The sequence below is a fragment of the Daphnia pulex genome, chromosome 1 (assembly GCF_021134715.1).
Source record: "Daphnia pulex isolate KAP4 chromosome 1, ASM2113471v1".
Classification (NCBI taxonomy): domain Eukaryota; kingdom Metazoa; phylum Arthropoda; class Branchiopoda; order Diplostraca; family Daphniidae; genus Daphnia; species Daphnia pulex.
In genome coordinates, this window is record NC_060017.1 from 1,760,900 (window position 1) to 1,788,023 (window position 27,124).

The 27,124-nt window shown below is 42.2% G+C and overlaps 6 protein-coding genes across 8 annotated transcripts; 3 read left to right on the plus strand and 3 right to left on the minus strand.

Moving 5' to 3' along the window:
- Positions 1 to 238: 238 nt before the first annotated feature.
- Positions 239 to 8,191, plus strand: LOC124193737 (zinc metalloproteinase nas-13-like). 2 transcript variants are annotated; one of them, XM_046587724.1, is made up of 16 exons: positions 239 to 595; positions 1,526 to 1,586; positions 1,843 to 1,982; positions 2,134 to 2,215; positions 2,597 to 2,714; positions 3,685 to 3,733; positions 3,882 to 3,944; positions 4,146 to 4,209; positions 4,666 to 4,734; positions 5,031 to 5,140; positions 5,268 to 5,370; positions 5,865 to 5,941; positions 6,027 to 6,060; positions 6,456 to 6,495; positions 6,684 to 6,763; positions 7,606 to 8,191. In XM_046587724.1, exons 1-16 carry the CDS (start codon positions 437 to 439, stop codon positions 7,728 to 7,730), a joined length of 1,374 nt encoding a protein of 457 aa, XP_046443680.1. In that variant the 5' UTR covers positions 239 to 436; the 3' UTR covers positions 7,731 to 8,191. The 2 variants fall into 2 exon arrangements, with proteins under 2 accessions (XP_046443680.1, XP_046443750.1); XM_046587794.1 differs by having other exon boundaries at positions 7,609 to 8,191.
- Positions 8,192 to 8,714: 523 nt separating this feature from the next.
- LOC124189179 (J domain-containing protein-like) lies at positions 8,715 to 9,714 on the plus strand. Its single transcript, XM_046582023.1, has 4 exons — positions 8,715 to 8,943; positions 9,020 to 9,118; positions 9,190 to 9,309; positions 9,412 to 9,714. Exons 1-4 carry the CDS (start codon positions 8,866 to 8,868, stop codon positions 9,568 to 9,570), a joined length of 456 nt encoding a protein of 151 aa, XP_046437979.1. The 5' UTR covers positions 8,715 to 8,865; the 3' UTR covers positions 9,571 to 9,714.
- LOC124189137 (voltage-dependent anion-selective channel protein 2-like) lies at positions 9,704 to 11,675 on the minus strand. Of its 2 annotated transcripts, none has more exons than XM_046582021.1 (6): positions 11,522 to 11,675; positions 10,954 to 11,168; positions 10,774 to 10,894; positions 10,480 to 10,704; positions 10,203 to 10,411; positions 9,704 to 10,131 (listed from the first exon to the last, which is right to left on the minus strand). In XM_046582021.1, exons 2-6 carry the CDS (start codon positions 11,150 to 11,152, stop codon positions 10,040 to 10,042), a joined length of 846 nt encoding a protein of 281 aa, XP_046437977.1. In that variant the 5' UTR covers positions 11,153 to 11,168; positions 11,522 to 11,675; the 3' UTR covers positions 9,704 to 10,039. The 2 variants fall into 2 exon arrangements, with proteins under 2 accessions (XP_046437977.1, XP_046437976.1); XM_046582020.1 differs by having other exon boundaries at positions 11,490 to 11,614.
- Positions 11,676 to 11,996: 321 nt separating this feature from the next.
- LOC124189105 (clathrin heavy chain 1) lies at positions 11,997 to 19,754 on the minus strand. Its single transcript, XM_046582018.1, has 16 exons — positions 19,410 to 19,754; positions 18,726 to 18,933; positions 18,227 to 18,657; positions 18,054 to 18,167; positions 17,755 to 17,928; positions 17,501 to 17,677; positions 16,802 to 17,437; positions 16,391 to 16,726; positions 16,152 to 16,325; positions 15,116 to 16,072; positions 14,593 to 15,049; positions 14,176 to 14,531; positions 13,954 to 14,108; positions 13,650 to 13,866; positions 13,223 to 13,591; positions 11,997 to 13,153 (listed from the first exon to the last, which is right to left on the minus strand). The coding sequence occupies exons 1-16, from the start codon at positions 19,449 to 19,451 to the stop codon at positions 12,965 to 12,967; spliced, it is 4,992 nt and encodes a 1,663-aa protein (XP_046437974.1). The 5' UTR covers positions 19,452 to 19,754; the 3' UTR covers positions 11,997 to 12,964.
- A 391-nt stretch (positions 19,755 to 20,145) lies between these two features.
- LOC124189121 (TWiK family of potassium channels protein 9-like) lies at positions 20,146 to 24,948 on the minus strand. The gene is made up of 8 exons (XM_046582019.1): positions 24,243 to 24,948; positions 22,187 to 22,226; positions 22,038 to 22,107; positions 21,834 to 21,958; positions 21,598 to 21,744; positions 21,177 to 21,516; positions 20,962 to 21,088; positions 20,146 to 20,679 (listed from the first exon to the last, which is right to left on the minus strand). The coding sequence occupies exons 1-8, from the start codon at positions 24,670 to 24,672 to the stop codon at positions 20,195 to 20,197; spliced, it is 1,764 nt and encodes a 587-aa protein (XP_046437975.1). The 5' UTR covers positions 24,673 to 24,948; the 3' UTR covers positions 20,146 to 20,194.
- Positions 22,588 to 23,782, plus strand: LOC124189163 (superoxide dismutase [Cu-Zn]-like). The gene is made up of 4 exons (XM_046582022.1): positions 22,588 to 22,747; positions 22,824 to 22,935; positions 23,013 to 23,231; positions 23,300 to 23,782. The coding sequence occupies exons 1-4, from the start codon at positions 22,734 to 22,736 to the stop codon at positions 23,585 to 23,587; spliced, it is 633 nt and encodes a 210-aa protein (XP_046437978.1). The 5' UTR covers positions 22,588 to 22,733; the 3' UTR covers positions 23,588 to 23,782.
- Positions 24,949 to 27,124: the final 2,176 nt, after the last annotated feature.

Here is a 27,124-nt window from a genome sequence, read left to right on the forward strand (position 1 = left end):
TTTCCTATATATATTTTGAATAAACACTTGGTTCCGTGTGATGCATAACACCCCCGACCAACCGGGAATGTTTAACGGGAGCTATGGCCTATCCTTTTTTTTTATTCATGTTTAGAACAGAAAAACCCAGAATGATTTCGTCATCACGCCAGGAGAAAAGGGGCACCTGCCATTGATCAGCGGGCCCAGCACCCATCGTCGATACGAGTCGGTATATAAAGGGCCATAATGAGAGTTTGGAAAAGAGTCTTGCACAAGTTTCGATTGAGTGTAGCTCGTCCTGGGGCAACAGCGATCGCCAGTGTTTAGATTTCCCCCCGTGTTTATTATTACCCGTCCATTTGATTACCAGCACGGTGCTTTTTGTTACCCCTTTCAGCTTCAATTAGCTATTTAGCGACGTAATTAATTGAATACGTGACCTTCTACACATATAATGATGAAGATCACCGCCATCATATTCTGCACCTTGTCCGTTCTGGTGGCGAAAAGCGCCGCCGACTCTGATCCGACAACGTTCCGCGAACCGGACGCTCCCATGAGTGACGACGCCGCGGTTGATCTCAGTGGCATCGCCCTCGGTAATGCCGATCCGGTACGTATGATTTCTGATAATAAAACGGTTGCGTCACAATTTTTCGTTCCCGAGAAATTCGATTATTCCTAAGACGATTTTGATGTCTTCCCTCGTTTCGCTTTTATTGGCGCAAAAAGTAGAAAAAAAAGAGAACGAACTCGAATGAACCGCCGTTTTGGGTTTGGTCCGTGGTCATTGCCCTCATTCATTTTAAATCAAGGTCGGAGAAAATAGGAAAGGTAGCGTACGTGCACAGGAATACAGTATTCAGTTTTACAAACCGTATGAGCTAAAAAAAAGGCCCGTTAAAAAATGATCCGACTCGGTTCATTGGATTATCCTGTCTCCGGTAAGTATTATCTGGAATTGATGTGCGTCAAAGTTTCTGTTTCAGGTAACATGAATGCTGCAAAGTCTAGCAAAATTTTTTCCCTGGCTGGCGTAAGAGCGAATAAATAAAAGATACATGTATAGTCTATACGGGTTTTGTTGGTAAATGATTGAATATTTCTTGCCGGTAGGTTACATGCATGGTATTATGTGCTTACGCACGTCGTGCAGCGTCACGTTTTTATATAGAGACACTGGAGGATAGAAACCGTGTTCCCTTTATATACAGGGATTGTATACCTTGCAGGTGCAGCCCACGCAGAAAGCGCCTTATACTGAAAAGCGATACTTTAAAAGCTTGTACGACAGCACAGGCCACAATGGCCGCCGAGACTGCCTATGCAGACAGTGAGGGGCGTATACTTACAGTTAAAGATATTTGATTGTTTGTTTTTGTCACGAGAAAGGTCGCAGTATATTGCACTTGTTGTACAATTCAGACGTTATGTAGGAGATGTGTAAAGGGTAGGAAAGTTTTCCGTTCACAAAATGTCGGCCAAATGTTGAATCTCACCTGAAAACAACTGTAATTCATGTACTGTATTTTTCTTTTGGCAGGATAACGAAATACCTGGCGAACCTTTGACTCCAGCCGACTTCAATAACGCCAAAAAAGTCTGTAAGTTATTTACGCAATTTGGGTGACCAATTTCCTTATTCCCTTCAAATCGATCTTAAGGCTAAAATGCAACTATCAAAAGTCGCAGTCGCGTCGGTCCTTATTACGTACATACACAACTAACATATAGTATACGTAGTAAAGATTAGCGGAATCGAGTGTGGGGAGCATACTTATAATGTTTGCCCACAACCTTTGCCGATTTTTCCACTTGTCTTGTTCAGTTCTGTTGACATTAATGTGGTTTTTATCACAGCCATGGATCCACCTCCCCGTGACAAGTTGGGGGGCGATCCCATCGAGATTGCTGGGCTTTTCGAAGGTGATATTGCTGGCGTCTCGAGTGCGGACATGGCCATTGGCAAGTCCTTTAAGCTGGGCAAATCCGGGGCTAAAGTAAGCATTGTGTATTCTTATACGCACAAAAATAGCATATTTATACCTATTGCTGAACCTGTCATATTCATATGCAACTCAAATTACACCAAACATCTTATTTGAATTGATCCAACTTGACCTTTACCACTTTTTTCTTTTTTTTTGCCAGCCAATGGGCAAAAATGCCATTATTGACATGAATCTCCGCTGGCCTTCTAGTACCATTCCCTACGTTATTTCGGCCTCCTTCGGTGAGTTAATCTTGACTCTTATCAGACCCAAAGTATAATACTCGAAGTAAGGAATTTCATTTACGAAATGCTGGCATCAATGGCACGCCACTAGTCGCTATAGTTTCGGTCACACATGAATAACGCCATAAAGGTTAATGTGCATTCATCACGCCATTGTGACATTCGCTTTGAAGCTTCGACACAGTATTGCCAGCAACTAATACGAGATGCTATGATTATGGCTAGAAACCTGCTGGAGTTTCTATTTTCCGAACGAAAGCTCTTTTCGATTGAATGACTCATTTTAGTTGCGTGTCTGCTGAGCACTGTTAATATACGTGCGGCACGTCTATGTCCGTCTAATACTCTTCTTATAATTTGCATTATTCAAATGTCAAGCCATGAACGACCGGAGCGTGATCGCCAGAGCCATGCTCGAGTACCATAATAAAACCTGCATCCGATTCGTTCCACGGACCAACCAGCGTGACTACGTCCACATTATGCCCGGATCAGGGTAAATATTTAATGTCAACACTGTTGAATACACACTTGTCATATTATGTATGGCTGGTCACAGGGGAGTGACGTGATGTGCAGCGTCGAATACGAGTGACGATATACTTAAATACGGTCTATAACTAAAACTTGATGCATGCTAATCTGATTATTTCCCATATTTAAATATCCGTAGGCGTGACTCTCGATCAACTGAATGAGATTTTATGGGGGGAATGACATTTTACATTCTTCCGCAAAAAAGGAATATAAAAAAGGAAACCCTTTTCTTTTCTTCTTCTGGTAGCAGCCTAATGAATAATGATGTAAAAAAATATAACTGTTCCAGTCAAGTTGCTATAGCGTCTCTTTGGCATTTAGGCTGTTACTCGATTAGGAGCGTGGGAGAGAAATATGTTGTCGGGGATTTTGAATCATCTTCGCGTTTGTATAGGGCGCTCGTGTATACAGCAGGAAGGATCGGTCCATCATTCAATCAGATTAACCAACCCGTTGCGCCGTGACACAACTTTGTTCATAGGGCACACCCACTACAAGTGGCTTCTCGTTGGAGTTGAAGAGAAAATCAAATTGCGTGATTGCCGGATATGGATGGTGTGTGTTCGTCCAGGGTATCCATGCATTTTCTTTGAACTGGGTGCCCTTGTCCAGTTGATTTGTATATACAGCCATTGATCATACGCAATGGTTCTGTTTTATACTTTGCATATCCGCAGTCTCCCTATCTCTAATACAGTACGAGCGTGTCATTTTGACCTTTTCCCACCATTTGCTCTCACTTCTAACTCAATAATAGATACGCTAGACGCTTTCCATAACTAATCGTCTGCTGCTGTTGTATAATCAAATTATTCGAGCAATTCCACCACTTAGCGAGCGGCCGCGGTTCGTTTTTGCGCTTCATTGTAATGGTTAAGTATATATCGCTCTACATATGTGATCCGTTTCGGTTTGTTGAAAATGAACAGGTGCAGCAGCAATGTCGGACGCACCGGTGGCGCTCAGCCCGTCTCCTTGGTAAGTGCTTCAGTCAGCTAAATTAGGCAGTACTCACGCGTGAGTTTTATCGCGCTTTCTGCTCGTGTGAAATCTCCTTTTGTTGCCATTTGCGCCATTTTGTCGTCAATCGCTGCCATCATTCACTGTTTTGTTGTACCATCAACAGGGAAGCGGTTGCGTCTACGTGGGCATCGTCATTCACGAACTGATGCACGCCGCCGGGTTCTGGGTAAGTAAATACGGCCTCTCTCTCTCTCTCTCTCTCTCTCTCTCTCTCTGCAGTGATCAATATCTGCTGAGGGGCGAGTTATAGATACGCGATCTGAAGAAATATTGACTAGTTCTTTTTTATTGTACAACGTGACGATCAATTGGATGAATGTCTGTGTTATTTCCTCCGTGACCTTTGGACCCGCGTGACGATGAGCAGCACGAGCAGAGCAGAGGGGATCGTGACGAATTCATCACCATCAATTGGGACAATATTATCGACGGTATGTTACGTCGATTGTTTCATCGATCTTGACTAAGAACTATTACCTTAGCATGTACGGAGGACTCTATGAACTCATACAACAGGAGAGAATTGCATAATATGCGTTGCCATAGTTTTCACTAAAAATAGAAGAATAAGGACAATTAGGTATTTTCCGGAAGGAAACCAAATTGATTTTCAGCATGCATTCTTCAATTCAGCGCAGAGCAATACCTTAGTAAAAGATGGATACTTTTGGGGTTATAGATGCTCCATTCTCTTATACATCCTCTTAAATTGTTTTGTCGAATTCAACGGAAACAACGTTTCCTTCTTCCTCTTTTGGGGGATTTGTGCCAAGCAACCTTATTCATAATTTTTTTCTAAAGGGAGGAACAATCATTATACTGTGTATACATATTAAATCTTTTTATATCTGAACGTCAACTCCTCTTTCTACTTCATCTGATGACAGGAATGGCCTACAACTTTCAAAAGTATAACCTGGACCGGATCCAATACCTCGGTGCACCGTACGACACAGGTTGTTACATAACAGCTTTTCTCTTCTCCATATAGAGTATATAGATATAAAAAGATTCCTTTCAATTCAATCTCCTTTCTGCCCAAACAGTGTTTTTTTTCCCTTCCATTTCCATTCTATCTTCTCCTACATAATCAGTTTCTATTATCTTCTTTCTTTTCTGTCATCTTATTGTCATGATCGATGGCGGAAGAAGGCAGAAAAGTTTCCGTCGTCGTTTTCCCTATGAGGATTTCAATCGATAAGGCTAAACAACGCTGCGTTCCTTTTCTGTTCTCGTTTTCCGCACGAAACAGGTTCCGTTATGCACTACGACGCTTTCGCCTTCGCCAAGAACCGCGAACGTCCCACCATCATTACCAAGAAGCAAGGCACTGAGCTGGGACAGAGAAGAGGATTCAGTGACGTATGAAACTAATCAAATTATTATTAATATCCAATACGGTCATATGATATATATTGGTTAAAACCTTTTTTCATCTTGCCTAGCATCTTAAAGAACACCAGGACTCATTTTATAACTTTAATCAAAGGTTGACGTCATGAAGCTGAACAAACTTTACGAGTGCGGCAAAAACGGCGGAGTGTCGACGGTATCCACCACAATGGCCCCACTTGTGTCAACCGAATTGCCAGGTATGTCGAGACGATCCTGGCGACGATAAAAGTAAAATGTTATATGTTCAAGATGTCGTGAAAGCGGTTTAAATAGATGGTCGATTAACGGCCGACTGCAAATGAAAGCTTTCATAGAAAGCGCTTCTTTTCTTATATTTCATTATGGAAACTTCACCGCCAAATGGTAGCCTTCACTCAAGAGCGATAGACGATGATCTGCTGGCGTTAATGGGACGCTATAATGAGAATATTCGACAGGCAGTCGTTGATTTTTTTTTTATTCCTGCTTTTGAATTGATTTCTCACTTCGCACCTTCCGCTTAGAGCGAGAAAATATCGCAAAAGGAAAATTAGTTGATAGTTAGGTCAGTTCCCTGACATTTCCATCTGCCTCTGATGTCTGATCCAAGTGTCGGATGCAGACTAAATAGAAAGCCCACAATTTTACCTTTACAAAAAAATATTTCACCTTAGTTAACTTACAATTCTTCAAAATCACCCCCCTTTTTTAGGTAAATGTGAAGACAGCCATAAGCATTGCAAAATCTGGTCGGCGACTGGCGAGTGTGACAAGAACAAAGCCTGGATGGTCAGTCACATAATAATTATTATTGCATCATTATTATTGCACCTTAATACATATGCCTTTTTTTTTCCTTTTCCAACCCTTTCAGAGCGTGAGCTGCCGAAAATCGTGTAAACTGTGCGGTAAGTCAGCCATCCAGTTAATATGGCAACGTATATGGCCCCATTTTTTACTGTAGCCTACTTCTTCAACTTTGAGCTGCTTGAAGTGCTGTCGACTGTCGTCGTGATAGAGTTTCTAATATAATCTGGCGAGGTCTCACTGTTATTCAAAGGTTCTCGACGCGAGTCGATCCAATTCAGATTTCAATTGCAGATTCTTTGGGATTCATTCCTATACCATTGTAGTCGATTGTAGTACCGAAATATGAATAGCCCAGCAGTCTGAGTCAATCATATACGGTAGCGATACGGATCGCGTTACGGGTTACAAAGAGTCGCGGTGTTTGTTTGGCCGGTACATTTTATGTTAAGCAGACGTGATAAGTAAACACGGTTCGTTTTGTTTGTGTTGACAGGAGTGGATTGCGACAACTTCAACGTCTACTGCGATCAATGGTAAACATCCCAAGTTCATTCCACCACCAGACGGGAAGGCTGCAGTGCTGCACGAAAAGAACGAGTTAGCTTCAGTCGAGACATGGGAAAACTCACTCGTGTTATTGGCTGTTACACTTCTCGCGTGCAATCGCTGTAGAACACATATACGACTTTCTGCTTTAATATTTACACTTGTTTCGATGCAGGGCCAAAACGGGCGAGTGTGACAAGAATGCCGACTACATGAAGCTTTACTGCAGTAAAAGCTGCAAATTCTGCGGATCAGGTATATAGGTCGTCTTTTATTTTTTATTTGTCGTTAACTTGGAACTGCTTTAAAAAAAATCCTTTAAAAAATTCACTTAAATAATGGGTACCAAAGTGAAGTGGAGCTGTAGACACGGTAGAAAACTAGAACTAAGGTTTTTTTTTATAACTTGTATAATCAAGGAGAAACTTTAAACTCCCAGAGTTCCATCAACACCAAAGTTTTCTATCGTCAATGTAGCCGTACATTTATATCAAGGACTTTCTCTGCGATTTAGCCTATGGGGATTTTTTCTCAACTGCTAGGACGGAGGAAAAAGTATATGAATGCTAAGGGGGAAGTAAGAAAACTTTAAGAGTTACACTAGTTATAGCTTATATAACTCCTATCAGCTTCGAAGAATCTCAAACTCGGTACTCCAACTTCGAAACTGGTTAAACACGTCAAATCATGACAATGGCAATTTTATATAAATTGTGACCCAACCTCCTTTCTTTACCTTGCCTTTTAACTAAGGACGACGTACTTATTCCGACTTATTCTTGTTTAACGAGGAATGCAAAATGTCGTACTATATTCCCTAGAATAAGGCAAACTCTACTAGAAAACTCACTTGAAAGTTTCTTCATTTCCTTTACTGCTACCTGCGAAATGACAGCTCATGTTATGTAATTTTCATCTGAACTGGATTAATGATCTGCTTAGACGACTCAATTTCGCTGCCAGCTATCCCCCCATAAAACTAAGTGTTTACGACGCTACGTTTTGCGCACTAATGTAACGGTAACACGTCATGTGACTCTCTTTTTTTGTTTTGTTTATTTGTTTATTTATCGGCTGTAACTTCTACGTCAATCCAGCAGCTTCCAGCGCGGCATGCGTCGACCATAATCGATACTGCGGAGCTTGGTCGGAGCGCGGCCAGTGCAAGGCCAATGCCGATTACATGAAGTTGAACTGCAAGAAATCTTGTGGACTGTGTTAACTTTTTCCTCCATGTTTGTATGGCACATACAACTGCTATTATTATATGCGCATAATCGGGTTGGTGTAGGGTACCGGGGCAAATTTTTTGACGGGATTCGTCGGTTTATTTGGATCTGTCTGTCTCCCACTCCCCCGCTCATGATATCTGGTCTACTGGTGCATTCAAAAGATCGTGATCGATTCATACGTAAAATATCAAAATTCCCTGAAATTCTTAATGGTATATTCATGTCTTCTAGTTCTTGACGTATATGTAGACTGACGATGATACGCCGAAATCTATTAAAGATCAACAAACTTGGACGACAGACCTACAAATACTATAAGAAGGATTCGCTGGTCTGATGCTGAGACACATTTGAAACTTTTGATATTTTCGACTGTAGAGTCGTTCCATGAATTGGGATTGTGCGGTGATGGGGTTTGATCGATTATATAATACACATACACGAACACATAGATCATGAAGTTTCACTGAACTCGAATTAAAATATTGAAATTGAATTAAATAATGGGACGGAAATTCAAATAAAGTTACGTATAAAATAAAATAAAACATAAAACCGGATTTAAAAATCCTTCAGAATTTGGAATGTATTTGTCTTAACTGTCAGTTATCAAAACTAGTGACCGATCTACCCTTTCAGTTTTTTTACGGAGTATAACGTTCAATCCCAAGCTTCGGACTAGGAGGCCTTTGCAAGTCTCATTCTTTATTCATATAGGAAAGAGACCCACCAAGCGACTGGAAAATTTTCTTAATAAGAACCGTTCAATCCTGAGATTTTCATCCGAGATAACTTTCATTTAAGGAAACCTTTAAGCAGATAAAAAGAAGAGAGCAGATTCAAAATAAAAAAAGCGGAGATTCATTCGAAAAAATTTTTTTTTTAACTTTAAATCGATATTTAATTTCTTTTGGTTTCTTTTCCTAAAAAGTCAAAATGTCGAACGATTCCAGCAGATGGCGTTTTATTACCATATAAACAATCACACAGTAGGCTACGACAGATACCATGACAACAAATACCTTTCCACAACTTCACAACTTCGGAGTTTAAATTCAGCAAAGAAAATTTGGTTGATTATTAAATTTCACTAATCGTCTTTATCTACTTATATACAGAAAACACATGAATTCGTTTACGTTTTCCGAGCGCCGTTTAGAAGATGATTATTATTGCGTATTGGGTTGCAAAGATTCTTCAAGTGTAAGAAATCAAGCTATATTTATCTTCATATGTATTATTTGATTATAAAACCATAAGCTTAATTTTTGCAACTTAGGCAGAACAAATCTTGATTGAGTATAAGCATAGAATATTACTTTGTCATCCAGATAAAAGTCAAGATGATACATTGACTGCCCAGTTTCAAAAACTTCAGGTGAATCTGATTCCATGAAACTTAATAGTGAAGTATAAGTAATGCCATTAGCACTCTTTATGTCTTAACAGGAAGCCAAAGAAGTACTGTGTGACCCAGATAAACGAAAAGATTATGACAGATGGAAAGCAAGTGGTATTGCAGTTACATACAAGCAGTGGGTAACAATGCAAAAAGGATTTGGTACTCCAGTAAGTCAATGAAATATATAATAGAGTACTATGATAATACATTTTTGTAAAAAAGAAGAAGAGAATAGCAAAAAATATAGTTTTACCAAAATTATGCTGTAGGTTTTCCATTGGGCCACACCCAAGACTGATGGGAAAATGCTTGAATTCAACAGTGGTTGGGTGCCAACAAATCCCAGATCAAATGAAATATTTCAACCAAGTGGTACAGCATACTCCAACAATTCCATTCTGAAAAAATTCAGAAACTATGAAATATGAATTAACACATGCCTAAAATTGATGTTAGCATTTCTTATTTATTTATTGTTAGTATAAATGTACGTGTTGTCCACGAACACGCATTGGCCAATTGGAAAGCTTTTGTTTCTCATACAATATCAAATACTTGGAATTCAATCTATGTGACTATCGTGTATTCTCTTCAGGTAACGACATTTAAAAGATGCACTTTGCTTCTAAATATGGTGTTTAGTCAAACCCAATAAGGAAACACAGGTGAATTAGGTAGTCAGTTTAATTGCTTCATCAACTTGGCCAGCTTTTAACACCAAGTAAGTAAAAATGGGCAGATGGGCGCAACCGTAAAGAGCTGACACAGTCGAACAGGCAAATTAATCACCTACTGAATACTACTGGAACGGATCTTTATTTTTCTAGGGTTTGCCAATGATTAAAGTTACATTTGAAAAGCTTGCACAATACGCAAAGCTAAAACACGATTTCTGAATTAAGCTTCCAGTTCCAACGCCATGCCGATTTTATGTCCTCCCTGGTTGAAATTTTTCAAGTCAACCAACGACGATAGGGTAAGGGTAACACCTGAAAGGGAAAAAAAAATGCAAAGCGTGAGTAACGTAACTAAGAGCTCCATGATCAGGTTTTTGACATACCTTGGCGAAGTTTCTGTTGGTAACCCAGACCAAGCTGAGAAACATTGTTGATCTTAGCGCGGACTGCACTGTCATTATCTAACTGGTACTTGCAGCCTAAGCCAAATCGGGTGGCATTCGAACCGGCGGTCCAAGAAAGTTGGACACCAGTTTCAAGATTTGGATTGACCTTTTGGTACAAGGCTCCTCCGAATTCTTGTCCATCGTTACTAAAGCAAGCGAGAAATCGTGAAATTATTCCTTATAAATAAGTTCCTCATCCAATAATTTGACTTACACATTGGTGTGGAGTGCAAAATCTTTTGCGGCATAAGCAATGGAGAAATTGTTACGCGTCAATTGAGACTTGGACATGTCGAAGGACATTTGGTAACCAGCTAGCCAGCCCAAATATCCGCAAACTGCTGCACCATTGATGGTTGGTCCACCGTTGAGGTCAACATCAGCGTTCAAAGTGGCTGTGTCGTGTTTGTATTCGGCTTTGACGATTCCAGTTTTCTTGCTATTTGGTTGAAAGAAGTAAACATTTTAATTTACTTCCTCATAATAATGTATATATGTTACAAAATACCCAGTTTGGGGAGCAAAGGTAGAGTCAAAAGTAAGCTTCAGACCCTGGGCGATCTTGTCTTGGATGGCAATCTCAGTTCCAAGGGTATTGTCAGTGTTCCACTTCTCAGTGAAGGTCAAGCCTAATAAGCAATTATCTTATATTATAACTAGAACATTATAATTTTTGCTTAACTCATACCGTATTCTCCAATCTTGTATTTGGTCTCCAAGTTTCCGACCACTTTGCCACTATCAATGTTTGATGAACCACCCGTGGTGAATTCAACCCCATTTGAGGTCTTAGTTTTGCATTCAAGCTTCAGCAGGCTGAAGTGATAGCCTTTGCCAAATACGTCGCGGGATGATTTACCAAGGTCAGCATATACGGGAGGAGCCATGACTGAGTGGAGGTATCTAATGGAATGGATGATAAATTAGACATATCATTAAACACAGAAGCACATCTAACATAGATACTAAACCATAATTACTGTCCACCTTCTTATTCCCTTAGCAACAGTATTGTAGGTTTATATAGTATAGATACATAATACATGTACTAAGTCAGCCATTTTTTCCACGTTCCTCTCAACGAACCGGTTAAATCGAGTACGAGTACAATATGACAGAACCCCACAAACCCAACAAGCGAGTTTTCCCAAATTTGCCTTAAAACTACAAGTAAATTTTACTGGTAATTACAACATTAGAATAAAGTATTTACACAATCCATACCTAGATACTTGAGAGACAAAAACCAAGCTAACCTGCTTGAGAACTGGGAGACTGGAAGTAAGTTGCGATTTGGGAAAAGTCTGGATCGATTCCTTAAAGCAATACAGACGATAACTAAATCGATATAATCGGGAGTCGATTTATAATCACGAGGGAGCGTGAGTTAACGCCCTCTGAATCGATTGCGCAAGCCGACGAAAAAATCCCAAAATGTACAACGTGTTACATATCTCGAAAGTTCTTATCCGCCATATATTGTGCTCGGCCCATTACTAGTTTTCACTCGTATTTTATTGAATCGAGCAGATTTGAAGCTCAAATTTAGAAAATTGCAGTCTCAGCTACTTCGAAAACAAAATTTCGTATTTCATTTTTCATTCCCTTGTTTTTTATTAGAATTTCCTACCGTCACGCGGTTCCCACACAAAACGACTGACTAGCTCATGGATGTAATTTTTTTGAATTTTTTTTCCAGTTGATAAAATAAAAGATTTGGACCGATCAAAATAGTTTGGAGTCGTGGTGACAACTGTATTTATTCATAATCATTTAGATGGGCTACAGACAAAGTAGAACATACCACAAGGAATGGGGGAGTGTTTAAGAAACAACCAACTAATAGATAAGAGTAAACAGACAACGTTTTTTTGAATAATAAAACCACCAACGAAGGAGAAGGGTGAATAAGAGACAGCGAAGAATGTCTTGTGTAAGGGCGTGTATACAAGAAGAGGGGCAAACACAAGTGAGGATGAAAAAGGGATGGCCATACGTTCGCAACATCCAGAAAACGACCGCTTAATTCACTCCAGGAGGAAAAATTGTGAAGCCATGAATTTTATCGTCCCGCTCGATAAATAACCCAAACGATTTTCTCTTCCGATGATTCAACTTAAGCCCAAACAAGTGGAATGAAAATGTACAAGTTACTAGAACTCGATCAAACCAGGTATGTGAAAAGTACCAAAAAGGTATGAAATTGCTGGTGGTAGAAAGTGACGTAAGCGGGCAGCGGAGAAGGGTGAAAAATCATCCACAAAACTGGTGGGCATCGCACTACTATGGTTTGGTTTTTTTTTCTCAGGACATGCGGATTCAGGGATTTTATAAGCATCAGAATTACATTCACGAACAAAAAGAATCACCAATCAATCAGCTGAAACAGAAAAAAGAACGAAAAAAAAAAAAAAACACATTTAGCCCTAAATTAAATGTTGGCTCTGATGGTTTCCGCCGACACTGACGGACAGATGAAGGCAGTTGGCTACTGCTACTTCGCTTAACCTGTGACCAACCAGTTGTTCTAAAACTAACGTCGTAAATTTGTTGTCCGCACACTCCACGAATCTCTAACATAGTTTGCTGTTATATATCTTTCCTTGCTTCTAAAAAACACTTCGAAACGAACGTCAAAGAAAAGAACACAAACGCCGCGGACAAATACCGTGAAAAAATGACGCCAGTACTTCTCATCTCTACATGCCGTAACCGTATCCTGGTGTAAAACCGGGGGCGTACGCTGGTGCGAAGCCAGGTGCAGTCAACATGAGCTGTTGTGACGCAATCATCATCGATGGGGGTTGACTCTGAGAGTCGTTTTCTTCAATGCGTTCAGATTCGGCAGCCTCCAGCTTATCGACCTTGGAGACGTATTCACGCATGACCTAGATAAAACAACGGAATGAAACATTGAGAGACCAATCTAACGAAATTAAATATAGAAGCAAAATTACCTGGATGAGGTAAGGCATGGCAAAGTCGATGATTTTGTGACGCCAGGCAAGCTCGAGAATGACATCGGGATGAAGAAGATCATAACACTGGTAGAGGCAGCCAGCAAAACAATCGAAGTTGCGCTGTTCAAGGAACCAAGCTAATAATTCTTCAGCGATCTCGGCGTTCTTCGATTCAGAAGCGTATTCCATCGCATCCTTGAACAATCGATCTTTCTTGCACAACTCAACGGACTGCTTCCAGCGGTTGTTTCCCTTGTAAAGATAGGCGGCGATCCTGCGGAACTCTATCAACTCGTGCTTCTCCAATCGTTGGGCCAATACAATTGTGTCGAAGTTGTCGAACGCATCGATCGACGTGCGCAATCCCTACAAAACAAAAGACATTAGGAAAACTAACTAAAAAAAAATCGAAAGCCTTTCTTACTTGGTAATCCTCTTCGTCGATAAGCAGACTGTTTAGAGCTTCGTTGATTGCCTTGTTGTTCAAATTTTGAACTGAACGTAGGTAAGGCTTAACCATTTCCAAGTGATTGTACTTGGAAAAGAAGTTGACAGAGCGCGTGTGATCCATACGAGGTGAAAGCACCAGAAGTAGGTCATTCAACATCATTGGTTTGTAGTCCAAATAAAACTGGATGCCCCTTTAAGTTAAAGTCAGTGTTAGCAATGTAATTAAATAATAAAAAAAAAAACCAAAAAAAAAAACAAGAGGAAAAGCTAAAAATTACTTGTAGTAGAGTTCAATATTGGCCACTTTGGTAATAACGTCTTTAAAATGTCCTTCCCTCCAAGCTTCAGTTGGGTGTTGCATCATTGTCAAGACAGCATTATCGTATTCTTCGTATTTGTCGTAGAGGAAGACTAATTCAGCCCACAAATGTGCCTTTTTCGCAGAACAATATTGACATTTTATTAAGCTAATTTTACAGAAAAAACTCGTGGTATCTCACCTGTTCAGCAGCGCGTAGAACTTTAGGAATGTTGACACGTGACCAGAAGAGTTCGAGATGCTCGCGCATTTTCTCCGGTTTGTACTTCGAGTAGAGGATACCCAATTCAGTGAACATACCCATGTGGGCGCGTTCCAATCCAAGAGCTGCTTCAAGCAAATTGATCAACTCCTCAAAATATCCACGATCCTGATAGTAGTTGATCAAATCTTCTAATTCATCGGCGTGAACAACAATGTGAAGACCGCACATCTGTGCCAAACGAAATTCTTTGTTATCAACGCATGCAAAGCAGACTTCCTTCCATGTACGTGTGCTGTTGGCTTTACGGGCCGAATCAACAGCTCCCTGGAACTCTGTGAATAAAATATGTCAGAAAATTGCAAATAAACAGCCATCAAAAGATCTGCCAAATACCTTTCAAGTGTACCAAAGTAATGGCCAATCGAGCAAAATTCGAAACATTATTGTACAGTAGTTTAGCTGGCTCATACATTCCGTCATCATAGCAACGGTCACCAATTCGTTGTATGTCGGCATGGTTCGGGCCGGCGATGAACTCTTCCAAGTCAGCAAGCCGGTTGGTGCGGGCATAAGCGTAAATCAATTCAGATTCAATGAACGATTCACGCGCCTTCTTGCGAGCCATCTGCAGGTAGCGAACTAAATCCTCCCAGCTGCCGGTACGATGCGAAGTCGAGACCACGTCCAAATAGGCCGAAGGATCATCGGCTTTAATAAACGAATCAATAGCCTCCTTGACCAAACCTTGCTGAAGTTGCGCTTTGGCCAACTGTGACCATACGGCTGGTTCGTTACAGCGTTCGGCAAACTCGTAAGCACGATCCAAATTGTTGACGTTTTCTATCAATACCTATTTGACCAAAAAAAAAGGAATGTTTAAAAATAGTAAAAAACATTTATATTCATCACTACGTACTTGGATAGCGGAAGCATTGACATCAAATTTCTTGAAGATGGCAAAGGCCTCTTCGTAGAGCTGGTTGGAGATGGCAATATTTGCGATGTCTGGCGCGTCGTAGTTGTCCAAACGGTTAATGTATTCCATAACCCGAGTACGATCGGCTTTGATAGCTGTCAAGATGAGGAGATTCTGCAAGTTACGATGATCGCTGAACACAGAGCTGTCCAAAACAATTTTCTCCAATAACTCAATCAACTCGTTGGGCAAATCAGCCGTCATGAAGGCCTTGACCGTGACGGAAATGTCTTCTGGATCCTGTGTTTCTGACAAGGCTGTCTGGACCACTTGGTCAATGAGCTGACGTCTGAATTGGTTGCTTTCGTTTAACACTTCCACCCAAAGATCGGGATCGCGACGTCTAACCAAGTAACGAGCCTCCGACTTGAAGAGCGAATTCTCATTGCAAACTTTAATAAGCTCACGATCACATTGGCCACGTTCGTAGGCAACGCAAGCCAAGTGTGGATCACGCTTCTCACAGTATTTTCCAACAACGCGACTGTCGTAGTATCCATTTTCCTTAAGGAAGCGCTCAGGATTATTATTGCTGTCGATATAAATTTTAGCCAAGGCGTTGTGAGTGGCAGGCTCGACCGATCCTTCATGGATTCGTGACTCCAACCAGGGCAAGAGCAATTTAAGACGATTCCTCTTCTCTACCTCTTCTACAAGCTCATCGGTTGAGAACTGGCCACGCACGACCAAGATTAGGGACTTGATGACATCTTCCGAGCAATCAACGTCTAGCAGACCGCCGATAACTACGGGCAAACGAGAAGGATTCACCTTCTGCACATAGATTTCAATGTACTTTTGAAGGCTATTTCGGTATAGATAGAGCACCAAATCATGGACGAAATCAAAACGATCGCACACGATAATTAACGGCAACTGATCAGTTAGTTTTGCCTCCTAAAATGAACAAAGAAATGAAGCCCGTTAGGATATCGATCTAATCACTTATCAAGCTATTGTACACAATTACACCCACCTTAAGGAAGTTCTTGACTCTTTCAGCATTGTAGCAATTTGACTCCCTACAAATACGCTCCACTTCTTTGATCTGTCCAGTCTTGCAGGCGGCCTGAATGTACTTGAAATGTACTTCTGGATCTTGGCTGAAGTTCACAATAGATCCCAAGAAGTAGAAAAGTCCCTCAAAGCTCTAACATCAGGTAATCAAATTAAGAACCCGCTTTGATTAAAAAAATTATATATTTAATCACGAACCTTGAAGGATTCGAACAACTCGATCAGCGAATTCGTTGAAAGTTGTTCGTGGTACTTGGTGGCGATCTGAACGCCAATCTGGAGGTTCTGACGAATGTTAGCCTGCAGCATAGCACGAAGACACTCCAAAGAATCCTCGACAGACAATGAACCGAAGTAGTTCACCAACCATTCCGGGTTTAGAAGGTGAGTGTGGACCACAGCACGCTTGATATCGTACAAATCGGTGTAATGCTCTAAAGCTCTTTGAAGAAGACCGGCCTTTTCGCATAGCTGCGCAACGTGAGCTCTGTCATAGTGGGTAAACATTTGATTACCCAAAATAGCATCGGCCACCTAAAGAGAAAAATTGAAATGTGATTAGTAAATTTGAATTTTTTTAAATTATTATCATCTTTCTTTTTTACTGACCTGAGGAGCAGAAAGGAGATTCATCTCCAGCAATCTGGTCTGTAATGGCCCTTCGGCTGGACGGTTGTTCTTCAATGCATCCAAAAGGAACGCCGTGCACGGTTGGACCATGTTTTGCTCAAGGAAAATGTCAACAATTTGGGCAATGTCGGCTAACGGTTCATCGTCTTGCACCAGCATCTGAGCGAACATTGCTCCTTGATCGGGACTGATGCGCATGACACTACGTAGCAGGAACACATAATCGGGCGTGTAACCCACTTTCTTTGCATACAGAACAATTTTGGAGAACTGTCCAGTTTCAGCAAAGCACTGAATAACTTTGTTGGGCACGTTCGCTCGCAAGTAAACCGATAGGGCCAAAGTAGGATCGGCCTGTTTCACCAAGTCACCAAGCTCTTCAGAGCATTCAAGTTTATCCTCTTTCAACCACTTTTCTAGCAGCTGCTTGCGACCTTGCTGAAGAACGGGACGACATAGTTCCAAGGACTCAAATTTGTTTAACTGTCCCTGATCCAACAAGATTCCAAAATACTGCAATAGCGGGGAAGTTTGGCCTGGCTGAGCGGCCACTGCTTGGAAGCGCTGGATTGTGGCTGGTGTTCTCAGAATGGCCTTCGGTGCATTGGCGGCAACCTAGGTACAAATAAATCTAACATTAAAACCAAACAAAGCATACGACAAGCAAGGTAGATGTACTTTAGCGGCCTCGGCATACTGTCCACCCTGGAAGAGTGTGTTGAATTTGCGGACAAAAAGTTCCTCAGCCCCAGCAAGATTATTGCGAGTAGCAATTCGCAACGCAAGATCCGGATTTTGCATGGCCGTCGTGATGTATTGGATGATGGTATCCTCGTCAACGCTGACAGATAGAACCTGATTTTCAAAAGTTAGCATTACATTTCAACACTTTCAAAACACTGGAGAATACAAAAAAGAAAACCAAAACATACTTGGCCTTTGCGATTGACCCCAATGATACCCGAAGAGGGCTCGTGTGGGGCGGTGACGAATACAGTTTCTGCCGAAATTCGGTTCATGTAGATACAGGTACCAGTCTCCATGTCATACAAATGAATGTAGCCGTACTTTGTAATCAAATACAGTACGTCGTGTTTCGGGCTGACCTAAAAACAACAACATTTAACAATAAACACACAATGTCAAAGTACATTCGATCGTTTTTCACAAACGTTTCTATTGCGGCGTACAAAATTATTCATTTTTTAAATGAAAGGAAATAAGAGTTTACCTGCATAGCTACGGGAAAGTCGTTCTGGGCTTCGGGTGGGAAGAAAACATCGACATTTTTCTTCGCAAAAGGCTGATTTCCGGTTGGCGGCGTTCCCACTTCAATGATATGCAACTGCGAGGAAATTTAAAGATTGAAACTCATCGAAATGACGACAATGGTTAAATGTTTACCTTTCCGCCCTGAGCACTTCTGACTGCGAAGCAAAACAGGGTAGAGAATTCAGGATTTCCCTCCATTTTGAACTGTGAGAAGGCAGCAGCGTGACCTTCGATGGGTTGGCTGACTTTTCTTTCGACAGAGTAAAGTTGCATTGCTCCAACGACGCGATTTTGCTGGGCGGATATGCCAATAAGAAGTAGCCACGTTTGCTTGGCGTCCGTTCTGTAGTTGATAATTTGACAGCCTGTCAAACTGGAGTGGCGGTCAAACATTTTCTGCGGAAGCGAATCACCCTCCATGGGCCAATGGTAGACGGCACCCTCGGTGACTAGGGCAATGGTATTTACAGAAATCCATTTCCAAAACACCACGTCTTCCGTCATGGTGTGAGCCTTCATCTTTGACTTCATTTCAATGTTGAAAATCTGGAGGGTTCTTCCAGCTAATAAAAGTCAACATAAAAAGACAATCATACACCCATCATGCTATTACTTACTCAAGAACACTTACCTTTTAGAGCAATCACTTTGCTGGCTGGATTCATGATGGCTGAATCTGCAGAGATCGGTCTTCTGATAGGGTTGGTTGGATCATGCAAGTCAATGATGACCACCTGTGCTGTTTCTCCCACCTTCTCTCGGACACAGATGAATTTGTCCGACTCCATGGTGAGAGTGCTGAATCCAATGTTGGCGGCATTGATCCCAATACTTGTGAGCTGTGTAAATTGTGAAAAAAGAAGCACTCATAAATGTGTGATCGGGAAACAAGAACACTTCCTTGCAAATAACAAGTATTGATTATGGAACCCTTACATATGCAGACAACCTCAATTACAGCTTTAAAATTCAAGTGGTCAGTCTTCAAGCCACACAAAATAAATTGGAAAAAATTTTGTGAAATCAGGTTCTCGTTTATCATGGCTGAAAACTATTGATTGCGAAAGGTGTGACTTGGCAAGTATATGTCACTTGATACCCATTGCAACAGTTATTAAACGATATACTTGTTTCATACTTGAAACGAAACCAAAAAAGCAGGTGCGTCATTTAAGCCATTTTACAGGACCGGAAAAGCCGTACAATCCGTTAAAAAAATGAATTGCCGGTGTGAGTCATTGGCCGGCCACAATCAGGCTGTCAAACCCATAAAGGTTTTTACTTAAACAATGATCAAAATTAAGGTAAAAAATACCTGGAGATGCTCTTGAAACCTGATGGGTAACATCTGCGCCATTATGACGGTCTGATGGTACAATCTAAGGTACAAACTCTTCTAGATCGGGACTTTTTTCCAAATAGCCTCCTGAGAAACCGAACGGATAGAGTGCTGTCACACAAGTTACAGAAATCGGCCCTATCAAACACGGCTTTGCCAACGCAAGTCAGAATTTTGTGTATCCATCCGCTAGTCCGCTGCCACCGCCGCCATCTTTTCCAAAAATAATTTTCAAAATGTGCATTTAAGTACAAATAGATACTTATAAATATGCGTTAAATGACTAGTTAATTCATAAAATTGTTTCCAATTCCGATATTTTCAATAAATATTTCACGGATTGCGACTTTTATTCTGGATCTATCTTGCGCGTGAATTTGATATTGGAACCGCCCCCTTTCGTGAAGTTACTATATGGCGGGACGTGGACATAAGGAAATTTAAATGTTTTAAAATCATTACGCCCCCATTTAAAAAAAAGCCAAATATAATTCTAAGAAAATTAAATGTACAATCGAAATTATAGAACAGATTTTAATATGAGCATGATGATCTATTTCACCGTTACGCAGCAACGCACAGATTATTAATCACTCACCAAAACGAGATAGCAAAAAGAGAAAAGGAAAAATGTAACCAACAAAAGAAATATAGAGAAAAATGAGTGAAACTGATCATATTTAAGAAGTTTGTGTGTGTGTGTGGACTGTATTTTTTTGTTTATGTTTTTTTTTTAATATTGTGGTCAGCTTGGCTTTTTCTTATCGGTCATCCTCATCATCGTCATCTTTGATAATTCCCAATCGTTTGGCAACGGATTTAACCGAATTGATAACTTCTTCCTGGACCAGATTAAAGGACATGGCCAGCAGAGCGATACCGAAGAGCAGGTAAAGTGAGCAGAGGGCAATGCTGATCTCGACGTTTTCTTTGACGTTTTGCGCCGGAACAAAGTCGCCAAAACCGATTGTGGTCAGAGTAATGAAACAGAAATAAGCCGAGTCCAGGAAGGACCACTGCTCCCATCCGCTGAAGAGGAAGGCCCCGCCAAAGATGTAACCGACCACCAGTAAAATGCTCAACCAGATGGGCACCGGTTTGTTGTGATGGACATCTTCTTCTTCTTCCGAGTCGATGTAGTCGTCCTCGTAGACGTAATCGTCATCGTAGTCGACTTCTTCCTGCTCCGTCAGTCGGCTGAGACGATTACTGCCGCCGCTGCCGCTGCCAGCTCCAGACGTTCCAGCTACGTGCGTGCGTCATTGTTACGTCACCAAAATGGGAGGATCGATAAAAACGGATCGAGTCACAACCCACGGCCACCCACCGAAGAAAGAAAGAAAGGAAAAAAAGGAAAAACTAGATTAGATGAAAAACCGCCTTAATTCTTTTCTGGCAGTTCTCGACACTCTAACTAAGATAGAGACGTCGTCTTGTTTTTTGTTCGCTTCCAAATATCCACTGACTCATCCGACACCCACCCATGATAAAAGAAGAAGGTATTTATTTATTTACCCAGCCAACTTACGTGATCGGTTGGAATAACGATGAGCCATTGGTCGCATCATTTCCTTGCCTTCAACTCCGTCCAGATCAGATTCCAATTCCAAACGGTCGTGCCGCTTGTCGCTCCCGCCGCGATTTCTATCGACTCCCTTTCAAAGTCGTAGACAATGCGGAGAGGGATTTCACAATTTTTGTCGCGTTGGTGATCAATATTGAATTGACTTGACGAATAAATACCGATTTATTGACGGCATCGGCTGGATGATCGGTTTTGTTCCGGCCGTTGTTGTCCGCTTGATCATCGGCATATTTGTTGTTGAAGAATCCGCTCTCCATGGCGTTGGGATCGTTCGTTTTCGGCGTACTGGGGCTGGTGGGTGTCGACGGCGGGTAATCGATCGCTCCGCCCCCGGGGCCCATTTCCGTTTCCGCGTTATTTCCACGGCCGGGACGAGTGGACCCGGGAGCTGTAGTTATTGGTCGATTGTTCCGGCCGTGATGCTGAGACCGTCGACCTCTCTGGGGTCCGTTCATTTGTTGCATCATGTCGAATTCACGTTCCGCATCGTCGTAAAACCTGCGCCAAAAGTTTCTCTTACTCGTCGGTGTAAACAGAGCTTGGGTCTTTTTAATCAAACCGGATGGGGGGAATATTTACTTTGATTCTTGATCCGTTTCGGAATAAGAAGAGCGTGAAACGGCGCTGTCCGACATGGCGGAATCTGCGGAGCGCTGCGAGTAGCGCTGCGAGCGCCGCAATGAATTCACTTTACTGCCAGCAGGTCCAGCCGCCGAAGATTGATACCTGCAGTCAATAAATAAGTTTAGTTATTGCAAAGCAGCCTGTTTTGGCCGGAAACCAGCAATCGCAGATGTTGGTCCGCCTGCTATCACCTGGCCGACTGTCGTCCGCTGTTGGATCGCCTGGTCCGCTGCCGCCTCAGTCGTGACTTTTTCGGCTTTTTCGTGCAGACGTAGCAGCAAACTTTCCAATAGAGGAACCGGAACGAATGGGCCATCTACGTATGACGTGATCACAAACTGACGACTTTCATATTCCTTTTGATTGATTGGGGTTTGAGGTTTAGTTTAGTTTACCGCATCGCCGATATTGGCCAGGCAGAGCAGCATAAGGGGAATACCCAGAATGGCGTAAAAGATGGTCACCCTGTATAGCGCGTGCCAAATAAAAACAAACCATCGAGTCCATTACAAGTACTACACTAGCAAACGATCAATAAACTTACATTTTACCCCATGGCGTTTTGGGAGCGATATGCCCATATCCTGCGATGACATCAACAGTTTCGGGATGTCGTAAAAAATATAGAAACAAATGGATAGGCGAATCAGGAAAATCCAAGGATAACAGTTGCTTTCAAAATTAGAAATAGATTTTTAAAAGGTTTTTCCTTGAAACCTCCTTAAAGTAATGTTGATTCAATAAAGAGCTATTGCGTCAATATTGGGAAAGTGGCGAGCCCGTGCCAACAATTTCACTTTCCAACTTCATTTTTGAATAGTTTATAGAAAACGGGATGAGGAATAAGGATGGACGGATGAACGAATTCTCATCAGCCCATCCCAGCAGCACAAGAGAAAATATGATCTTCCTGGTATACTAGAGCGAGACCGCAAGTGAGATCAAGAGTGCCTTGTTTACCATTCCAATTGAGCGCGTTGACAAGAGTACCACACCACACCCGAGTCGACTCGGCATATAAAAAAAGCAACTCGGCGAAAGTGAAAAGCATTCAGTTGTCCACCTCCGAGTCGTCATCATCTCAATTCAACATGGCTCCAATAAGGTAAATTAAGTTTTGTCCTATTGTTATTCCGTCATTAGACTCTTTCTTTTCTTTTTAAACTAATCGGTGAATATAGAAGCGGATGTGAATCGTTGGTCAACTGTTATTGCCTTTTAATGATCATGGCCATTTTCACCATCTCTCGAGCCCAGTACGACGGGTTCTTTGGCGGCGGTTACTTTGGTTTCGTAAGACTTGATTATATTAAGCGATTCAATTTGGGGGATATGATTACAACATTTTCCCGGTTCGATTACGTCAACAGCAACGACCAGTTTCGGCCGTGGTGGATATCAAGGGCACTACAAACTTTCCCGGAGTGAGCGGCCAAATTCACTTCACTCAGACGACGACAGGTGGACCCGTCATCGTTCGCGGGACTATCCAGGGCCTGACTCCCGGCCTTCACGGCCTGCACATTCACCAATTTGGCAACTTGTCCGACAATTGCAATGCGGCTGGCCCTCATTTCAATCCCTACAACGTAAAACAAAAATTCAACTTCAAACAATTTGGCAATTCCAACAACAATTCCCTTTGTTGTTTCCACAGAAGGATCACGGAGGTCTCGACGATCACGTTCGTCACGTTGGCGATTTGGGCAACGTCGACGCCATGGGCGACTCGTTCGCCGATCTCTTCCTCTTCGACCACCTCATCTCCCTGTCGCCCAAATCGGACCGTAGCGTGCTGCATCGGGCCCTAGTCGTTCACGAGAAGGCCGACGATTTGGGACTGGGCAGTCACGCCGACAGCAAGAAAACGGGCAATTCCGGGAGCCGGGTGGCTTGCGGGATCATCACGTTGACTCCGTCCCGCATCCCGTCTTACTTTAAGTAGCTAGTTGCTGACGTTATTATTGTTTTGAACGATTGAAACTGCAATGCTGGAAGCAAAAAATGACGACGAAAACGGCGCGTGCAATAGCCGAGTGCTGAGTTCAGTGTCAAATAACATTGCAGGTGTATGCGTGTACATAAACAAAACTCTTTCCCGTCTAATGTTTTCTTTAATACACTGTAAATGGATATACGAGCCGTTGCTGCTGTGTGGGTTGTGCAACTTCTGCGATGGGGGGGATTTCACCGTTTTTCTTCTTTTCTGTTTGTTGTTGTTTGCCAGGCAATGATGGTGTCTCTTGTATCTGGGATTTATATACACAGGCACCGCCGCCGCCGCACTGTTCCGTGGCTAAAAGTTAACCCAGCGTGAGTCGTCGTCGTATTCGTCGTCGTCGTCCTGGGCGAGGCCAGAAATAGCTCAGCAGTTTGGAGCGTGAAAAAGACTAGACATTTCTCCTATCTTTTATCACCTCCTCTTATTTCTCCCTGAAGGTTTTTTAAAATCTATAGCCGGTGCTTACAAATAGAAATGCAATCTCTTCATCTCTTAGTAAATATATTAGCCTATACTCTATGGGCAGGCATACATTACAGTATTAATAGAATAGATATACGGAATGAATCATTATTAATTATTTATGTGGGTATCGTACCGATGGTGGTGATCAAAATGATGGAGTAGAAGAGTGCGCCGGCCAGTGTCCACTGGACTTTATCCGTTTCTTCACTTCCGTCCCATCCTTTCTTCTTCATGGATTCGATGAGGTGCATCTCGAATTTCTTGAGCCGATCGGTGACATTGACGGTCCAGTCGTCCTGGACGAGGACGTCCATCTTGTAGGTGAACCTCCACAAGTCGTCGGTGACGCCTTCCCTGACTTTGATCATTTCCCGCTTGACCTGCAGCTCGTGCTTGGCTTCGAGGGCTTCAAACGTGAAGGCGCCCATGATGCAATAGCCGACGACGAGCGAAACCAGGCCGATGTGCGACACCAGGAACGTCGCGATGTTGCGCAAGTAAAACAAACACTTGCCCTTGGGCTTCTCACCGCCCCCCTCGCCGCCACCGGTCGACGACGGCATCGGCGGATTTTTCTCAATTTCTCACTTTGGGTTTTTCAATCCAATCGAAATATAATGGAGTATATACCGAATGTATACCGCCGCGTCTTCTTAGCCGTTCATCCAGCGGCCGACTGAAATGTTGCTGCCCATACAGCCCGTCGACGTTCGACTACTATCCCAACTTGCAGACGGAAATAAATCGGAATGTCTTGCGTCTCTCTTTGTATTCGACAGCACTGCACACGGCGACGGCAGCTCAGCATTCCCTACCAAAAAGCGCGCGCTGGCAACACTAAAATAAATTCATTTGAAAAAAAAGGAAAAAACCAAAATATTTCTCAAATGTCTTGGGTATATCAGCAGGTAGCGCCTCCTGGTGTCATTCGCGTGAATGCGCAGCAGCACCGCAGCACCGGCCTCTTCGGCTCGTGTATAAAAGAAAAGCAGCCGGCTACATAGACAGTATGTACACGTATAATAAAAATAAGTAGATTACAGTTAAATAGCAGCCGGCATTATTCTCGTGATGAACGTGTTTCTGTCGTCCAACATTTGCTCACCCAGTGTCTGCTGGCGGGAGGCTTTCTCTCATTTGCTCACATGTATAGAGATCGTCCCTCCCTATACGAGACGTGATTTCTATACACACGAAAACAAAACAAAACAAAACAAAAAAGCCAGACAAAACAGAATTTAGAAACCTCTTTAGACGAATAAACAATGAATGAGACCCCCATTGTTTTCCCGTGCCCTCTCGCACGTTTGCCCTGCTGTCGAACACATCATCTCCATATCTTAATCGATTGTGTCAGACGTACGCTGTGGCTGAATTAGCTAGGCGAATCCAAAGTCTTGGCTCAAAGTGGCAACCTGTTTCTGGTTGCTGGATATCCCTGTCTATTTTTTCGCCCGATGAGCGCATATGTCTGCACGTATTATAACTATCTGCCAGCCATCACCGCCGCAAGAAGAAGTCTCGGTGAAACTTTTTTTTTTTTTCTCTTCGTTCGTTCGTTTGGCCTTTTAGTTTTTTCCAGCCACTTTCTCCGGGTGTAAAAGAAAAAAAAATTTGCAGCCGGCGCTCCGCACGTAGATAGGTATTAGCAGCTGACGAGCGCTACTTACTGCACAAACCAGAAGAAGAAATCTCTTCCACTCAAAAACTGCTGCTGCTGACGACCGATGATCTACTTGTTTACATCGACCATTAGGTCTACGCACCCTCCTCAACGTGATGATTACGTACTGACACTAATATTCTTTCTGTATATTATAGTATACAGAATACCGAGCTATTTCTCAATTCGCTTTCGCGGCCTATTTTCGGTCTCCATATGGAACATGCAATGCCGGAACCAGGATCCATCAAAATAGATATGACCCATGAACCTGGAATAAAGAAAGAAAAGAGAGTTGCTGCCAGCACAGCCAGGTCCAGTCCAGCCATATCGTCATATGACTCAACACAATATATAATGTATATTGCGCCGCGTTATTCCCTATCTATAACTTGCAGCGATAGGATCTGCTGCCAGCTGTAAATACGCACGTGCGTTTATACCTGTTGTTGTCTCCCGATATAGGAAATTTCTGTCGATGTGCGTCAATGATGTGCTGTCCCGTTTGTACCCCAAGAGAAAGTCAGCGTGTAACGTATGGCGGTGTGGTACGGCAGCAGCAGCAAAACAGCATATAACGCATCCCGGATCTTTTTTTCTTTTTTCTTTCATTCTATTTTTCAACAAAATTATTCTTCTTTTTTTTTTCGCCGAAAATCCCGAACCGCGACGCCTCATATGACCACCACCAACCACCACCTACCTCTATACAAGGCAGGAGCCTAGGCAAAGAGCCCAGCGCTCATATGCGCGAATTGAGGGCGGAGGCGGAAAAGAAAGTCTCCAGCAGCAGCACACCTGTCGTCGTGAGCCTGTTTTTTTTTCTCTTCTTCTTCTTCTTCTGTGTGTGTGTATGCTACACTAGTTTTTTTCTTCTTCTGCTTTTTAGACGCGTGTAAAATATAGCCCATTTAAGTGTGTTTGTGTATGCACAAAGAAAATATTCATTTGTATATCAGCGCTTTCTATCGAAATTATTATAATGCCAGTCGACATTTTTCGGGGTGTTAAATTAATGACGGTCTAACGATAAATACACTTCTCTTGTTTTCCTCTGTATTGTTCGAGGAGATTATTATACGTTTCCACCCTAAACAGGTTTTGTTATCCATAACTTGTTTCTGAATGGATCAGAATAATATACAAAAAAAAAAAGAGAAATCAATTCAAATGTTTCAACCGAAGGAAGAGCTGTAAATAGCTATAGGCCTAGGCGAAAATGTAGTCCAAAATAAGTGAAAGGTTCGAATAAGTTGGGGGAGAAAAAAAGTTGAAAGGTGAAGGTGAAAGACCCTGACCTTAAACAAGTGATGGACAGTTGTCAGAGGTCGGGGAATAGTCAAATAGACCCT

Excerpts from the sequence above, each read along its gene's own strand:
- LOC124193737 (XM_046587724.1), top strand. The coding sequence starts at position 437 with ATGATGAAGATCACCGCCATCATATTCTGCACCTTGTCCGTTCTGGTG. Across the intron at positions 596-1,525 it reads CCCTCGGTAATGCCGATCCG|GATAACGAAATACCTGGCGA; the intron begins GTACGTATGATT and ends TTCTTTTGGCAG. Across the intron at positions 2,216-2,596 it reads CGTTATTTCGGCCTCCTTCG|CCATGAACGACCGGAGCGTG; the intron begins GTGAGTTAATCT and ends TCAAATGTCAAG.
- LOC124189179 (XM_046582023.1), top strand. The coding sequence starts at position 8,866 with ATGAATTCGTTTACGTTTTCCGAGCGCCGTTTAGAAGATGATTATTAT. Across the intron at positions 8,944-9,019 it reads GTTGCAAAGATTCTTCAAGT|GCAGAACAAATCTTGATTGA; the intron begins GTAAGAAATCAA and ends TTTGCAACTTAG. Across the intron at positions 9,119-9,189 it reads CCCAGTTTCAAAAACTTCAG|GAAGCCAAAGAAGTACTGTG; the intron begins GTGAATCTGATT and ends ATGTCTTAACAG.
- LOC124189137 (XM_046582021.1), bottom strand. The coding sequence starts at position 11,152 with ATGGCTCCTCCCGTATATGCTGACCTTGGTAAATCATCCCGCGACGTA. Across the intron at positions 10,412-10,479 it reads TTTGCACTCCACACCAATGT|TAACGATGGACAAGAATTCG; the intron begins GTAAGTCAAATT and ends CGCTTGCTTTAG. Across the intron at positions 10,132-10,202 it reads CCAACAGAAACTTCGCCAAG|GTGTTACCCTTACCCTATCG; the intron begins GTATGTCAAAAA and ends TTTCCCTTTCAG.
- LOC124189105 (XM_046582018.1), bottom strand. The coding sequence starts at position 19,451 with ATGGCGCAGATGTTACCCATCAGGTTTCAAGAGCATCTCCAG. Across the intron at positions 17,678-17,754 it reads GGGTCAATCGCAAAGGCCAA|GTTCTATCTGTCAGCGTTGA; the intron begins GTATGTTTTGGT and ends TTTGAAAATCAG. Across the intron at positions 15,050-15,115 it reads TCAATGCTTCCGCTATCCAA|GTATTGATAGAAAACGTCAA; the intron begins GTACGTAGTGAT and ends TTGGTCAAATAG.
- LOC124189163 (XM_046582022.1), top strand. Across the intron at positions 22,936-23,012 it reads GCGGCGGTTACTTTGGTTTC|CAACGACCAGTTTCGGCCGT; the intron begins GTAAGACTTGAT and ends TTACGTCAACAG. Across the intron at positions 23,232-23,299 it reads CTCATTTCAATCCCTACAAC|AAGGATCACGGAGGTCTCGA; the intron begins GTAAAACAAAAA and ends TTGTTTCCACAG.
- LOC124189121 (XM_046582019.1), bottom strand. The coding sequence starts at position 24,672 with ATGCCGTCGTCGACCGGTGGCGGCGAGGGGGGCGGTGAGAAGCCCAAG. Across the intron at positions 22,227-24,242 it reads CATTTTGATCACCACCATCG|GATATGGGCATATCGCTCCC; the intron begins GTACGATACCCA and ends ATGTCATCGCAG. Across the intron at positions 21,959-22,037 it reads TGGCCAATATCGGCGATGCG|ATGGCCCATTCGTTCCGGTT; the intron begins GTAAACTAAACT and ends CGTCATACGTAG.